Source organism: Phoca vitulina, unplaced genomic scaffold, assembly GCF_004348235.1.
Source record: "Phoca vitulina isolate PV1807 unplaced genomic scaffold, GSC_HSeal_1.0 scaffold17, whole genome shotgun sequence".
NCBI lineage: Eukaryota > Metazoa > Chordata > Mammalia > Carnivora > Phocidae > Phoca > Phoca vitulina.
In genome coordinates, this window is record NW_022589720.1 from 9250002 (window position 1) to 9265790 (window position 15789).

At 37.9% G+C, this 15789-nt stretch overlaps 1 protein-coding gene across 4 annotated transcripts in view; it reads right to left on the bottom strand.

The window, feature by feature from the left end:
* The window catches only part of CTNND2 (catenin delta 2), an 887227-nt gene that overhangs the window by 729918 nt on the left and 141520 nt on the right, over positions 1-15789 (bottom strand). For all 4 annotated transcript variants that reach the window (XM_032415368.1, XM_032415365.1, XM_032415366.1 and 1 more), the window contains exon 2: positions 8998-9134. In XM_032415368.1, coding sequence (XP_032271259.1) covers positions 8998-9134 — 137 coding nt within the window. The remainder of the gene's footprint in view (positions 1-8997; positions 9135-15789) is intronic.

Here is a 15789-nt window from a genome sequence, read left to right on the forward strand (position 1 = left end):
GTAACACTAATAATGTTGAAAGACGTGGCAATGACATGTGACACTGGAAGAAGACTAATTAAAGGAGCATTTTATAATGTGCTCCTTCCCAATCATATTTTTTTATACAGAGCTAATGCAATTTAAAAAATTATAAATGTAGAAGCTACATAAAAATAAAGGTACGCTATCTTTACCATGAGTTGATGTAAACTATCAAGATTTCTTTAGATTTTATGTAAGATGAATTTTTTAAAATGCTTTCTTAATGCTTTCATATGATATAACATATGTAAAGTACTCTGTGCAGTAGTTTTACCCAGAGTGAGAGCTCAGAAATGCCTTTACTCCATTTTCCTCCATTAAGGATAATAACAAAAGTGATTAAAAGCAAGAAAACTTCTATTTTACTACCGAGAAATCATTGATAGTTTAAATAATGGTACTAAAAAATTCCTCTAAAATCAAGAACCTGACTGCAATCCTTGTGGAACGTAGAGAACAAGAGAAGTTAGTGTAACAATAGAGTGTCTAGGGCTATAAATACTGTCAACTTAAGAAATGTTTTTATCAATATATAGCACTTTGAGTTTTTAAGCAAATTGACTAAGGAGTTTTCTTAAAAATTTGTCTACATTTTTAAAAATATTTTATACCTTTTTATATAAGTTTGTTTTATATTTTTAAATTCATTGCTAAATAGTCGAAGGCAAACTTCAAATCTGTGTATCTATCATACAGGGAAACACAGTTCTATGCACATAGTTGGCATTTGATAAACACTACTGAATAAATACAATGAAATGACACATTTGCATATACTGTTATATACCTAGAAATTTCTATTTAATGTACTCACTATTAAATGTACTTTGTGGACACAAATTAATAAAATCATGATGAAAGAGGAGAGATCACGACCAATACCAAGGAAATACAAACAATTTTAAGAACATATTATGAGCAACTATATGCCAACAAATTAGGCAATCTGGAAGAAATGGATGCATTCCTAGAAATTTATAAACTACCCAAAATGAAACAGGAAGAAACAGAAAACCTGAACAGACCCATAACCAGCAAGGAAATTGAAGCAGTAATCAAAAATCTCCCAACAAGAGTCCAGGGCCGGATGACTTCCCAGGGGAATTTTACCAAACATTTAAAGAAGAACTAATATCTATTCTTTGGAAGCTGTTTCAAAAAACAGAAATGGAAGGAAAACTTCCCAACTTATTCTACGAGGACAGCATTACTTTGATCCCAAAACCAGACAAAGACCTCACTAAAAAGGAGAATTACAGACCAATATCGCTGATGAACATGGATGCAAAAATTCTCACCAAGATACTAGCAAATAGGATCCAACAGTACATTAAAAGGATTATTCACCACAACCAAGTGGGATTTATTCCTGGGCTGCAAGGGTGGTTCAACATCCACAAATCAATCAATGTGATATATCACTCTAATAAAAGAAAGGACAAGAACCATATGATTCTCTCAATTGATGCAGAAAAAGCGTTTGACAAAATACAGCATCCTTTCTTGATTAAAACTCTTCATAGTGTAGGGAGAGAGGGAACATACTTCAATATCATGAAAGCCATCTATGAAAAGCCCACAGCAAATATCATTCTCAATGGGGAAAAACTGAAAGCTTTTCCCCTAAGATCAGGAACACGGCAGGGATGCCCACTCTCACCACTGTTGTTCAACATAGTACTAGAAGTCCTAGCCTCAGCAATCAGACAACAAAAAGAAATAAAAGGCATTCAAATTGGCAAAGAAGAAGTCAAACTCTCTCTCTTCGCAGATGACATGATACTTTATGTGGAAATTCCAAGACTCCACCCCCAAATTGCTAGAACTCATACAGCAGTTCAGCAACGTGGCAGGATATAAAATCAACACACAGAAATCAGTGGCATTTCTATACACTAATAATGAGACAGAAGAAAAGAGAAATTAAGGACTCGGTCCTATTTACAATTACACCAAAACCCGTAAGATACCTAGGAATAAACTTAACCAATGAGGTAAAGGATCTGTACTCTAAAAACTACAAAACACTTAGGAAAGAAATTGAGGAAGACACAAAGAGATGGAAAAACATTGCACGCTCGTGGATTGGAAGAATAAACATTGTTAAAATGTCTATGCTGCCCAGAGCAATCTACACATTCAAAGCAATCCCTATCAAAATACCATCGACATTTTTCACAGAGCTGGAACAAACAATCCTAAAATTTGTATGGAACCAGAAAAGACCCGAATAGCCAGAGGAATATTGAAAAAGAAAACCAAAGATGGTGGCATCACAATGCCGGACTTCAAGCTATATTACAAAGCTGTGATCATCAAGACAGCATGGTACTGGCACAAAAACAGACAAAATACATCAATGGAACAGAATAGAGAAACCTGGAAATGGACCCTCAGCTCTCTGGTCAACTAATCTTTGACAAAGCAGGAAAGAATATCCAATAGAAAAAGGACAGCCTCTTCAACAAGTGGTGCTGGGAAAATTGGACAGCCACATGCAGAAGAATGAAACTGGACCATTTCCTTATGCCATACACAAAGATAAACTCAAAATTGATGAAAGACCTAAATGTGAGACAGGAATCCATCAAAATCCTAGAGGAGAACGTAGGCGGCAACCTCTTTGACCTCAGCCTCAGCAATCTCTTGCTACACACATCTCCAAAGGCAAGGGAGACAAAAGCAAAAATGAACTATAGGGACTCCATCAAGATAAAAAGCTTCTGCACAGCAAAGGAAACAGCCAACAAAACTAAAAGGCAACCTACAGAATGGGAGACGATATTTGCAAATGACATATCAGATAAAGGGTTAGTATGCAAGATCTATAAAAAACTCAACACCCAAAAACAAATAATCCAGTCGAGAAATGGGCAGAAGATATGAACAGACATTTCTCCAAAGAAGACATCAAATGGCCAACAGACACATAAAAAAACACTCAACATCAGGGAAATACAAATCAAAACTACAATGAGATACCACCTCACACCAGTCAGAATGGCTAAAATTAACAAGTCAGGAAACAACAACTGTTGACAAAGATGTGGAGAAAGGGGAACCCTCCTACACTGTTGATGGGAATGCAAGCTGGTACAGTTACTCTGGAAAACAGTATGGAGGTTCCTCAAGAAGTTAAAAACAGAGCTACCCTACAACTCAGCAATTGCACTACTAGGTATTTACCCCAAAGATACAAATGTAATGATCCAAAGGGACATGTGCACCCCAGTGTTTATAACAGCAATGTCCACAACAGCCAAACTATGGAAAGAGCCAAGATGTCCATCGACAGATGAATGAATAAAGAAAATGTGGTATATATATATATATATATATATAATATATACACAAACACACAATGGAATATTACTCAGCCATCAGAAAGGATGAATACTTACCATTTACATCGATGTGGACGGAATTGGAGAGTATTATGCTGAGCAAAATAAGTCAATCAGAAAAAGACAAATTTCATATGGTTTTACTCATATGTGGAATATAAGAAACAGCACAGAGGACCATAGAGGAAGAGAGGGAAAACGGAATGGGAAGTAATCACAGAGGGAGACAAACCATGAGAGACTCTTAACTATAGGAAACAAACTGAGGATTGCTGGAGGGGAGGTGGGTGGGGGGATGGGGTTATTGGGTGATGGGCTTTAGAAGAGCATGTGATGTGATGATCATTGGGTGTTGTATGCAACTGATGAATTATTGACTTCTACATCTGAAACTAATGATGTCCTATATGTTGGCTAATTGAATTTAAATAAAAATAAATAAATGTACTTTGCTGGTAGAATTATTACCAAAAAAACACATTTATCTGGGCCACAATAATTTATAAACATCAGTAAACTATATGAGCTCTGAAGGTTTTTTTAAATGCCCTGTAATTTTTCTAGCTTATATAAGAAGATTGTTTAGATGCCAACTTTGGAAATATATGATGATCAAATCAAACAATGGTCAACTTAAGGGAAAGAAATATTATTGTGAAACAAATATATTTTTAGGAAAGTCATGGTGTTCTTAAGAGCAAAGTAGCACTATGTTGGTTTAAGACAAAAATACAAAGACAAAGGTTACATAATGTGAGAGAATGTAAATTCCTGTCTAAAAGTATAGACCAACATTGTAACAATTAAAAACAATGAAAACACACAGGTGAAGATCAGGAGGACTACTCTCATACACCCACAAGCCAACATCAGCGTGCTTCTCACAGGCATGTGGCAACATCGGGTCCCCTCCCCACCTAGGGCAACTGGAGTGCTGTCACTGCTCATCACCACTGTTCTGGCATCATCATCACTCGCCACCACCTTTCACAGAGTCAACAAGGTTTCTCTCTCTTTTCACATTTTGATCTCATCTCCCAGAGTCATAACCTAGGTCTCAACATTAACAATAATTACTTTTAAATTCTGTATTTTAAGCACAAAGCTTCCAAGCCATCACTATCAATACACAATCACTGAGAATGCACTGTCCCCACCAATTTTTCTTTTACCCACTTCCACTCAATTTCGATTCCAAGATCCATCATTATAACGACTGTCTTGCATCCCTCACCTTCAGTGCCTCCCCCCTCCACCCTGCTCAGCCCAGCTCACCATAGACTCCTAACAGGTCCAATTCAAATTGGTGCCCATCTCATGAGAGGGGAAGAGTTTCCAACACCAAGCCATCAGTGGACCTGAGACCATGTACTTTGCCTCTCTCCCATTCTCATGGATGAACTGTCTTTTTTCCAAAAGCCACTCTCTCCACTGATAGGATCCCATTCACTCTCATCTACCCAGTGACTTTTCTCCCTGAAATTATTCCCCCTCTCTAGAACATCATTAACTTCTCTTTCTATGGGTCATTGCCATCATCATAGGGGTATCTCCCATCCTTAAAATAGAATCCCTTCACCGTTCTTACCCCTTTAAGTTCTTACCACCTAACCCACCTTATGGGCTGCTGTTTGTAATGAATAGTTATCAATCACCCCTCTTAGTTATTTATCCAAGTCATGTGACCAGAGTCATCACACACCTGACCTCCATCCTCCCCTCCTCTTCTGGTGAAGGACACTCACAAGAGAGGAAAAAGGAATTAGGTTCTTTTCTCTTAACGCCCCATAGAAAAACTTGGTAACTTGGAAATAAGACAGATATGTCTGAAATACAGAAAATTACCAATAGAGTATAACATAAATCATGGTTCTATTTCTGTTGATATAAAAGTGTAAAATTCACAAGTTAAAAAGCAATCAAGATGGGAAATTAGCAGAAAAAAAAATCAATGAACACCTTTTCATTGAGCAATCCATGGCTGCTGGGTTTAAGGACTCTATGACTCAGTTTACAAATATCTCAGTCACACCATACATGTCATGCAGACATGTTTCATGACTTAGGGCTTGTCATGACTTAAGTTCATTCTATGGTTATACACCAGAATTTATTTCTATGCAATGTTAGCTGCCTGCTTAAAAACTTATGTTCTTAGTCATAACAGTTTATTTCAATAAACTGTCAAACTGACTTTTCTTTATACATGTACTTCCTTTATTACCCTTTATTATACGTTGCGTATATGAAGTGCTGAATACATTTAATGAATGAGTAAATAAATTATGCAACCTATTACTTGGCAGTTAGCTCAGAATATATGCCTCCTCTGATAAAGAATGACTTCTCTCCCACAGAACTGGTGTCCAAGGAGACAGGATTAGGGTAGCACATAAGAGTGATGCCATAAAATTTCTTTCTTAAATTTCTCTAACTTAATAAATAGAATTTTTAGTCAAAAAAAAAAAAAGCTACTTCTCATTAGCACCTAAAGAGGACCAGGCAAGCAATATTCAAGTGAAAAAATTTATAAATATATTATGTACATAATTATTAAAAATCATAAAAAATTAACTTTTAAAGTTGCCTTTCTTTCATCTCAGCTAATTTTTTTTTTTCAAATATATTTAACTTAGCTTTAGCTCCATAGATAATAGTCTAGACCTCAGGAAAAGAGATGATGGAAACCTTAAGAATAGTTTAGGACAAAAATCCCCAGGGAAGGAAAAAATTGCTTGTCTGCAGCAGGCTACCCCAAGCAAGTCCAGGGACCTTGCTGCTTGCTGATTCTGCCTTCACATGGGCAGATGCCACAGGACCTGATGCCTGAGCCTCTAATGCAGGGGCTTCAAGCTGCTCTAGTCGCCTTCCAGGACAGACTTTCATGCCTGCTCACATTAGTTACCGGCCACAAACAATCTCACCTTTGCCATCCAAAAATGGACAATGGACTTATTTTGATTATTAGAAAAAACTCTTCACAGTAAGTTTTTTTAAATTCTCATCAAGGATTTGGGGAGGCCATTTTATTTACAGTAATGTATTTTTTGCTATAAGCAGCTTATCCACTCTCTCAACTACAGACATCACTATCTCAGCTCAAGTGGTATTTCCTATTATCCAAATCCAACTGGTATCTATTCCAGTCTCCCAGTTCTTTCTCCCATTTTGGGTTGTCTTCCTTATCCTCTATATTCTCTGCCTACTCCTACCTCCATCTAATTGTACACATGTACAGTACCCAATGTTAATAGTTTGATTTATTTCCTCCTACACTTTTCTAGATGTTCATAAACATTGTAAACAACACAAAATATTTATTATTGTCTTTTAAAAACAGGATAATGCAATGCTATGACATTTAATTTTTAAAATCCTCATGTATTTTTCAAAGGTGTAATATATAGTTCTAACTCATTTTTATTAATAACTACATAAGAAGGATATAGTTTTATATGAAAGATGTATCTTTTTTCAATTCTTCATCAATCAATATTGTTCCACTTTTTTATTATCCCAGATAATTTTGCAATAAACACCCATATACATAAAATCTTATGGTCTAGATCACCCATTTATATACTACATATGTCTAAGCATGACTAATCAAAGGGTTCTAAACACTGTAAATGCCAATTCATAGCAACATATCATTTTAAACAAAGATTACAGCATTGCACATTCTCATATGGAGTGACAAAGAATGTGCATTTCCTCAAACCTTAACCTTAGCTAGACTATAATATATACAATTTTTTAATGTTTGTCTATTTGGTAGATTAAAGAAAATCATATTTTCATCTTGAATTTTATAACCCTGATTAGTACAGTAGAGTGGAAAACATTTCCATATAGTCATTGGTTTTTTGCATTTTTCTTCTGTGAACTACTGTTTACATTTTTGCCTAGTTTTCTATTCTGTTATTTCATTTTTCTTTTTTTCTCATCAACATTAGGAAGCATTAATATATTAATTATATCAACACTTTGTCATATTTTGGCACATATTTTCTCTTGGCCTATTTTTTCTACTATTTTATGTTGAATATGTCCTTATGATTCTGAACTCTCAGTTATGTCCTACAGAGAGAGCATTCTTTCCATTTTGGACCAATTGGACACTACAATGATGAGAATGTTTGGTAAGATAAAATCTCTCTATTAAAATTTCCTTGTAACTCATGTATTTATGCTTCCCATATGATCTTTAAAATAGTTTGACCCAGTTTGCCAAAGAAATAATCAGCTACAAGATCTTATTACAACAGCCTAAAGTTTATATCTTAATTTGGGAAAGAGTAATATTATTGTGATAACCAAGCTTTTCTATACAGGATCATAGTACCCCTTGTCATTTATTCTTAATTACTTTATGTCTTGTGAAAAAATGTTATAGTTTTCGTCAGACAGGTCTTGTCATTTTCTTGTTAAATTTATTCCTCTGTTTTATATTTTGTCCATACTCTAAAGTTAGTGGCCCAGCAAGACTTCTAGATATATGAATAAGAAACCATGACATAAACCAACTTTAACAAAGCAGTAGCCTGAGTATGGCACGAATCTTTGCTCCTTCTATTTCCCCTCAAAAATAATCAGCAAACTCTCAGGAGTGGGCTTTTGAAAGCAAACTAATCCAGCAATATAGCCTGTTCCCTGCTTACTGACCATTTTCACAAACCAGATTATCCAATTAATCTATTCAACTTTCCTTTGTGTACCTACTTAGCACCACACTTCCTGCCGTGGTGACACACGTTTGACTGATAGCATCATTGATCCCTTCTGTCAATGGATCTTTCCTCAGCGACTCTATTCATAGCTTGACCACTGCTATTGCTTATTCAGCATCCCCCGAGTCATATAACCCACACACAGGACGCTTTCTCATTTTTTTAAAAATTATGATTAATATTCTGGCACATGCTAAAAGAAGTGGAAAAAATCTTGATTTTCCAGCTTTCTTTGATTATTTACCACCTTTTATTAATAAGAAACATGACTTTTAACAATTTTTTTTTAATCTAAGACTTCAGATTTTACTTACTTAGCCATTTATAAGGCAAAGTAATGTTGGAGGAAGAATCATTCACATTTTAATTCATTTTATAGGGAAAATTCTAAAATGCATTCTTCCAGATCCATCTCAGAAACACTAGAAAGACCAATTTCACTTGACCCAACACAGTATTCATCTGCTGTCACCATACTAATTTTTTATACCTGTGGATTTATTTTGATTGTTGATTAGACTTTATATTTTCTTTTTTTCTTTTGTTTTTAGACTTTATATTTCCTAAAGACCAATTATTTGGCCTCATGCATATAACAGTATTAAATGTCAGGTCCATCACCAAATCTACCAAAACTTCACCAGTAGGGAATTTTGACTATAAAGTGCTTTTTCCCCCCGGGATGGAATATTTTTTCAAGGAAAACTGCCTAAATCATGAACAAAAACATAAAGTCAAAAGCAATTACAATCCCATTTTAATATTTTTATAATAAATACCAACATTCTGCTAGAAAATCATGATTTTCTTCCAACATCACTGAGTCATCCTTGCTCATCTGAAAGAACAATTTCTAATATGTTCCCATAAGTAGGTCACAAAAGTGGAAATGTTTCTACCTGTTCTTTGACCGAGGCAAGGATGGCGGAGGTGGTTTCCGTTTCGGAGCCATCCCCATTGGAGGTGGTCAGGCCAGGGCTCAGGGAGCTGGTCTTCTCTGAGGTTGACGAAGGCTGGTCTGGGACAGGCATAGCTCCTGCAATGCAAAAGGACATGCTTAATGCGATAGGATGTGGCCACTGCACCCAGACATAACTATCAGGCAACTTTAAGCAGTACCCTTTCGAAAAAATGAAAATTATGAACTACAGAGAAAGCACACGACGTCATTATAGAACAGGAAACAATACAAGTAAATGGAATGGTTTCTCCTCTATCAGCCCAACCAAATTCCAGGATATACTCACAACTCTGTGTTTTGTATTTGAGGTAAGTGGAATAAGAGATAATAAGAAGTAAAAGGCAAGTAAGATAATAAGAAAGAGTAAAGAAATGAAGAAGTACTGAGTCTAAAAAAAAAAGCCAGTTGAGGTGGTGCCTGGGTGGCTCAGTCGTTAAGCGTTGCCTTCGGCTCAGGTCATGATCCCAGGGTCCTGGGATCGAGCCCCGCATCAGGCTCCCTGCTCTGTGGGAAGCCTGCTTCTCCCTCTCCCACTCCCCCTGCTTGTGTTCCTTCTCTCGCTGTGTCTCTCTCTGTCAAATAAATAAAATCTTTAAAAAAAAAAAAAAGAAGCCAGTTGAACTACCATTTTACCTCAGCCCAATTCATAAATGGACAGACAGGTACAGCTTAAAAACAGCATCCTGAAAGTTACTTTTTCCTATTATCTTTCTCAAACAAGTAAGACCAGTAAGATCAAAGTACTTTTCCATATATTACCTAGCGATGCTTATCAGCAGAGGAAATAGTAATTAACTGAGGACAATTTTTACCAGGGCCCTACAAAATTGTTATTCAAATAAAAGTTTGGGAGTAAATAAAGGTTGTTTTCTTGCCTAAAGCTATCATATTACATGTCCTTCCAGGAACCAGTGTTATGTGAATGTTAAAAAGTATTTCCTATTATACTGTAACTGGGCAGTCTGGGTTTTACAGTAAGCAACATAATTTCCATAGGAACCCCAGCACTGTGATACATTTGTTAATAGTTAATAATTTAGGGCTATGCTAACTGAAAAGCGTTCTATTATAGAATTGTCCTTAAAGTATATGAAAAGATTGGTCATCTAATTTTCTCACTGGACATTCCAACTTAGTTTTGATTTGTCTTCATTTTTTAAATATTTTTTAATAATATTACCAATGAGGATGAGAATAGCATTGGAAAGATAAATCTGTTACAAACAGAATTTATAGGAGGGTTGGGGAAAATAATATTAGAAAGCAGGATATGAGCAAAGAGTAAAGATCAAATTAAACATAGTATAGCAAAATGCAACCGTGGCTAAAAAACAGAAGGTATTTTAGGTGATGGATATCAACAGGATGAAAGAAAGTGATTTAAATAATTACGGTGGTGGGGTTGGGAAGACAAGAATAAAGTACAGTTTCGTATTCCACTTGCTTTCATATGCAGTATTTGATCGAGCCTCATAATTGTAAGGATTTAGATAAACAGATTAACAAATGTTGTGCCCAGGTAACAGAGCCTGAAAGCCAAGCCCTTGCAATTAGGAAAGGTTTGAGAGATGGGGCAGGGGAGGGGACAAGGGCAGAAAGCAAGAAGAAAGGAAATGGCAGTCTTGGGTGCAAAGTCACCCCCTCCCCGACCCTGCATCTCCACCTGTATCTATATCGGTGGCTTCCAAAGGGGACTCTACACAAGGACATGGGTCATTCAGAAGTTACATACATGTTTTTTTATGATCATAATTGCAAGTCATTTATATAGACACACCCATTTTTAAAAATTTCCTTCTATTTCCTGTGTAATTTTTTTAAAGATTTTATTTATTTATTTGAGAGAGAGAGAGAGATCGCAAGAGGGGGAACACAAGCAGGGGGAGTGGGAGAGAGAGAAGCAGGCTTCCCGCTGAGCAGGGAGCCTGATGTGGGACTCGATCCCAGGACCCTGGGATCACGACCTGAGCCAAAGGCAGACGCTTAACGGCTGAGCCACCCAGGCGCCCAGGCCTATATAAACTTTTAAGATTCTGGCCAGTGGCTGCGGAAATCTACTTGACCTGTAACCACCCAAGATGAGTCTTGTAAATAAGTTCACTTGCTTATTCAACCTGCCACCTACCAATCTAGAGTGGTCTGCTTCTTTCTTCAGTCTCTCCCTGCCCTCTGAGTATGGAGGCCGGTGTGCAAACCAACAGACTTGGACAGCAGAGATGGCCATCTTCAAAAAATTAACTGATGGACTCTGGTGTCACACAATCATCCAATTCAATGACCCACCTAGCATTCTCATGCCACCATTACTTTGATTTCCTCCTCTCTGATTCAGTGATAAGCTTCTTTGGCTGTGATGAGGTATTTGCTCCTCTAGAACTTCCCACCCTCAATCTGTAACCCTCTTATCCTTTCAACTGTCTTCTCATTCCGTCACGTCCAGGCCTTCACACTGTGTTGTCACAGAGACCTGTTCCTTTCTTCTCCCAGGTTAGCAGGTCCCACCTACTTCCAATTCCAGGATCTCCAAATCCCCTGCATACTGTGGGACTCAATAAATATTTCATTAGCTAGACTTGCACTGTCTAATATGGTAGCCTCTAGCAACATATGGCTATTTACATCTCAATAACATTAAAAAGTCAGTTTATTAGTTGCACTATTCACATTTCAATTTGCTCAATGCCCACATGTGGCCAGTGGCTACTGTACTGTATCGTAAAAAATGTAGAAAATTTTCATCATTGCAGAAAGTTCCATTGATCTATACCCAACAGTCTATTCCTTGATGTGATCTTTCATCTGTAGCTTTATTCCTTGGCAGTAGGTCGTGAGAAGGGATCAGATTATAAACATATTTTGAAGGGAGAACTGTCAGGATTACTGATAGGTTGCATGTGGTAGTGAGGCAAAGAGAGGAAGAGTCTAGATTATTCCAGGGTTCAGGTTAAGTGACTAGCCATTAGCCAAAATGTTGACACTGTAGGTAAAACATATTTCAGGTAATGGAAGGTGACTTGACATGCAAACTTACAACAAAACACATCTATCTGTGACTCTTCTTTGCTGTTAATATCTCGGCAGCTGAGATCAGCTCAAGTCAGAAACTACACTCTGATATGAATTAGGCAATGTAAAGATTGATGACTTCTAAACACTGCTTATCACATCTTTATTCCCTTTTTTCCTTTTCTTTAGGCAGGTCCCTTTTTATCTTTTACTTTAGAGTTGCTAGAAACTTCTAGAACTCTTCTCATCTTCCTTTAGCTTTAGCCAATGGCTTCAACTTAAGTCTCTCAGACATTAACTTCCTTGACTCTCACACCAAACTAAGAAACCCCACGTGTGTGTGGCCGCATTTAAAGTTGTTTCCTTCCCTCATGTATCCACCCTTTTCAAGACAGTGCCCCTCCCTGTTCTTGATCTTATGTCCTAAAACACAAACATATTAGTGCAATAGACTGACTTTTAGCTTTACCTCATCATTAGGCATCACTTTCATAATTTTCCATTATGGTTGCACCCAAGTGAGTAAAGAAACTGGCCATTAGAATACTCCTATATATACATATGTATATACATATATATATATAGATATAGATACACACATACACACACATTTATGTATCCAATTTGATGTTTTAACATTGAATATAATTGAACATATGGAATTTTTATAACCCTCCACTCATTCCACAGGTGATATGTGTAAGATTAGGATCATGTAAAATGGAGCATAAGCATATTATTAATATTAGGTTGCAGAGAATGTGTAGATTCGTATAAATTAGTGACACGAAAAACAATAGTGAACACGTCATTTGTATAATCACTCTGCACCAAAACTGCAATTCTGTATTTGCAACTAAGATGTCATGAATATCAAAACCCAACATAATAGGCAGAGAAATAGGCACAGCATTGTTGTCTCCCAGATGCACTCTTCACATATAAAAGTATATCCATCCTTGTTTCTTCCTTTTAAAGAGAAATTTAAAATTACAGCTTGTCCTAATAATATACAGAATATAATAATTAATAGCTGTCAAAACTCAATATAGTTAGAGCTAAAACTCAATCTGTCTCGGTCTATGTTCAATTCCCCACATCTAGCTCACTATCTAATATATAGGCAGCCAGTTAATAAATACTTGTTGAAGTAATGTATGAACTGTTAGTGTAAAATCAATAATGGTCGCTTAGTAGAGCATGTAACATTAAGTAAAATGGGCTTTGCATTAGGAGCATTTCTCTGAATTGTATTTGTTATGACACCTTTTAATTTCAACTCAAGAAAGCTGCTTTTTTGAAACCTTATGAGGACTACTGTATGGCTTGGCCATGGTCGAATGCCGGGGAAGGTAGACCCTTGGGTTGCTGGCTTCTTGGGTAGAGGCATCAATCAGGCAGGATCTGAAACTTCTGGGACTTGACGCTTGCAACTCACAACTTACGAACAGAATCTGGCAGTATTTACGGAAAGCACCATGCAAGGAAGAAGTATTGAGCCATATTCAGCATCTGCAACTGCGGTGAGGCCAATGGGATGCTATTTGCAGAGTCAGAGACACGAGGTCACTTGTGGCTGTGGAGAAGATATGATGAGTGGGTAGAGACACGTGGGATCTGAGTGTTAGAGCCACATGTCGAACACAAGGGGATGATTGTTCTACCTGTGTGTTCAGAGAAGTGGGAACTGTAGAAAGTTGAACGTAACTTGGCGAGTCAGGAAATCCACTTCATGCTATTGCGTGAGCCCTTAATCATCGAGGAGGATGGGACCAACCTAAACATCACCACAGACTTAAGGCCCACCTGAATATTATTCGTAGTGACACAAATTGTGTCTGAAAGTCCAGAGGAAGCTTCTGTAGAGACTACAGAGCAAGAGGGTACAGCAGCAGCTCACGCTCGGGACAGACGTATGAGCAGCCGAGTTACAACAAAATGAGGTCAGTGAGGACAGGAGAGGGTCTTCTCTTGGTGTCTCACAGTCCTGTCTCCTAAAGCATGATCTCAGGCACTTTCACTGATGCCATTATGATGTTATATGTGACATTATGTCAACCATGTATTGATCTTTAAGAAGTACTGAAAGGCGAAAGATTTATGTGATCTGAAGAGAAACCAGAGAAAGGCTGGTCCTTTTGGAAAAGGAGCCAGCAGAGGACGGGGAGTAGATGCCCCCCCTGCCCCGCCCCAGCCACGCTTACCACCTGGAGGTGAAACAAGGTAGAGTACTTGGCCACCTAGAGCTAAGGTCCAATCCTGATGGGTAAGATGCTAAGGGTGGGATCTCACAGATTCCTCAACCGCCATCAGGGTGCCCAAACCTGAGTGAAGAGAAAAGCTGAGAGAAGACAGTGGCTCGACCGGTCGACTTTGGAAAGGCAGAGGGTCACTGGCAGGGAGAAAAGAATCAGAATAAATCTATAAAGTAAGGTGAGAAGGGCAGGAAAGGCAGCACTGGGGCTGGTATTCAGGGAACATCAGGGGCGAGCCTGGAAACACCAGAGGGAGGGCATTGGGGGTAGCCGCTCTGCTGTTGGGACTTAATCACGCTTTCATCTGCAAGTGACAGAAAATCCATCCCAAATGGCTTAAAGAAAATGGGGGAGCAACAGTCACATTAAGAAGCATCCCAATTTCAAAAACATTAAAAGATTTTTATAATCCCGGAAGACGTATGATCATTACAGCTCATCATGATAAATGCACTGCCTGAGGAAGGTTCACGTTACAAAGGTAACAGGGAGCAGGAAGGGTTTGATATTGTCGAATTGTTTAAAGAGACTGCGGAGAGGAAGAAATGCAGGTGTGGGACGATGAAAATAGAAATATTCAAATTAATGACTTGTGGGTAACATATAATATTAAAGTAGCCAACCCATACATATTTCTATTCATCCCACCTCTGTCTACTTTTACAACAGGAACATATCTGGATGAAATTAATGACAAAACAATGATGACAAAAACAATATAAAGTTTCGGGCTCATCATCACTAAAAAACAGTGACCCACTTCTGAAATCAATAACCATCCTAGCTCCCCAGACACGACAAGGGCTGTTTTCAGCAGCCGGTTTCATGGGTCTGCTAAGCTGGAGGGACATTTCTCCTTATGCCAGAGAAATAAAGTCCGAGATTCTATAATTACAGACCCATCACAGTAACAGTAAGCTGAAGAGAAACTGAAACAGGCACAATACCTTAAATGTTGGCTCTCCCCGAATAGGAGGAAAAGTTCTAAAACATTCAATAATAAAGAGGCTCAGCAGTAGACTGACTATTCTTTTGGCTGAGACTTCAAAGAAGCATGCTTAGCACCGCTCCCAATGCAGTGCTGGTCACACACAGTGACTGCCCAGAACACGCTGTCACTGCCAAATGCCCAGGCACTGGAGTCCCCCCTTCTCACAGCTTCGAAAGCCTCGTAACCATCTCCGACCTTGTGTCTTTGCAAGATGCTGAATAACAGCCTCTAAGCCTGCAAGTGAAAAAGCATGCCTCCGCAAACATTCCCCCTAACAATACTTGAAACAAATATGCAGGTTTCCATTTTACGTTCTTCTACTTAATCACAGAGTGACATGATAAAAATCTGGTACCCCCCCAAAAAAATCACGCTCTAAAGCTAGGCCACAATTGTGAACGACCAACGCTGATTGTCACAATCTATTAAACAGAAATTCCCCAAATGCTAGCCGCACACTGGCCTGTAACATGTTCTC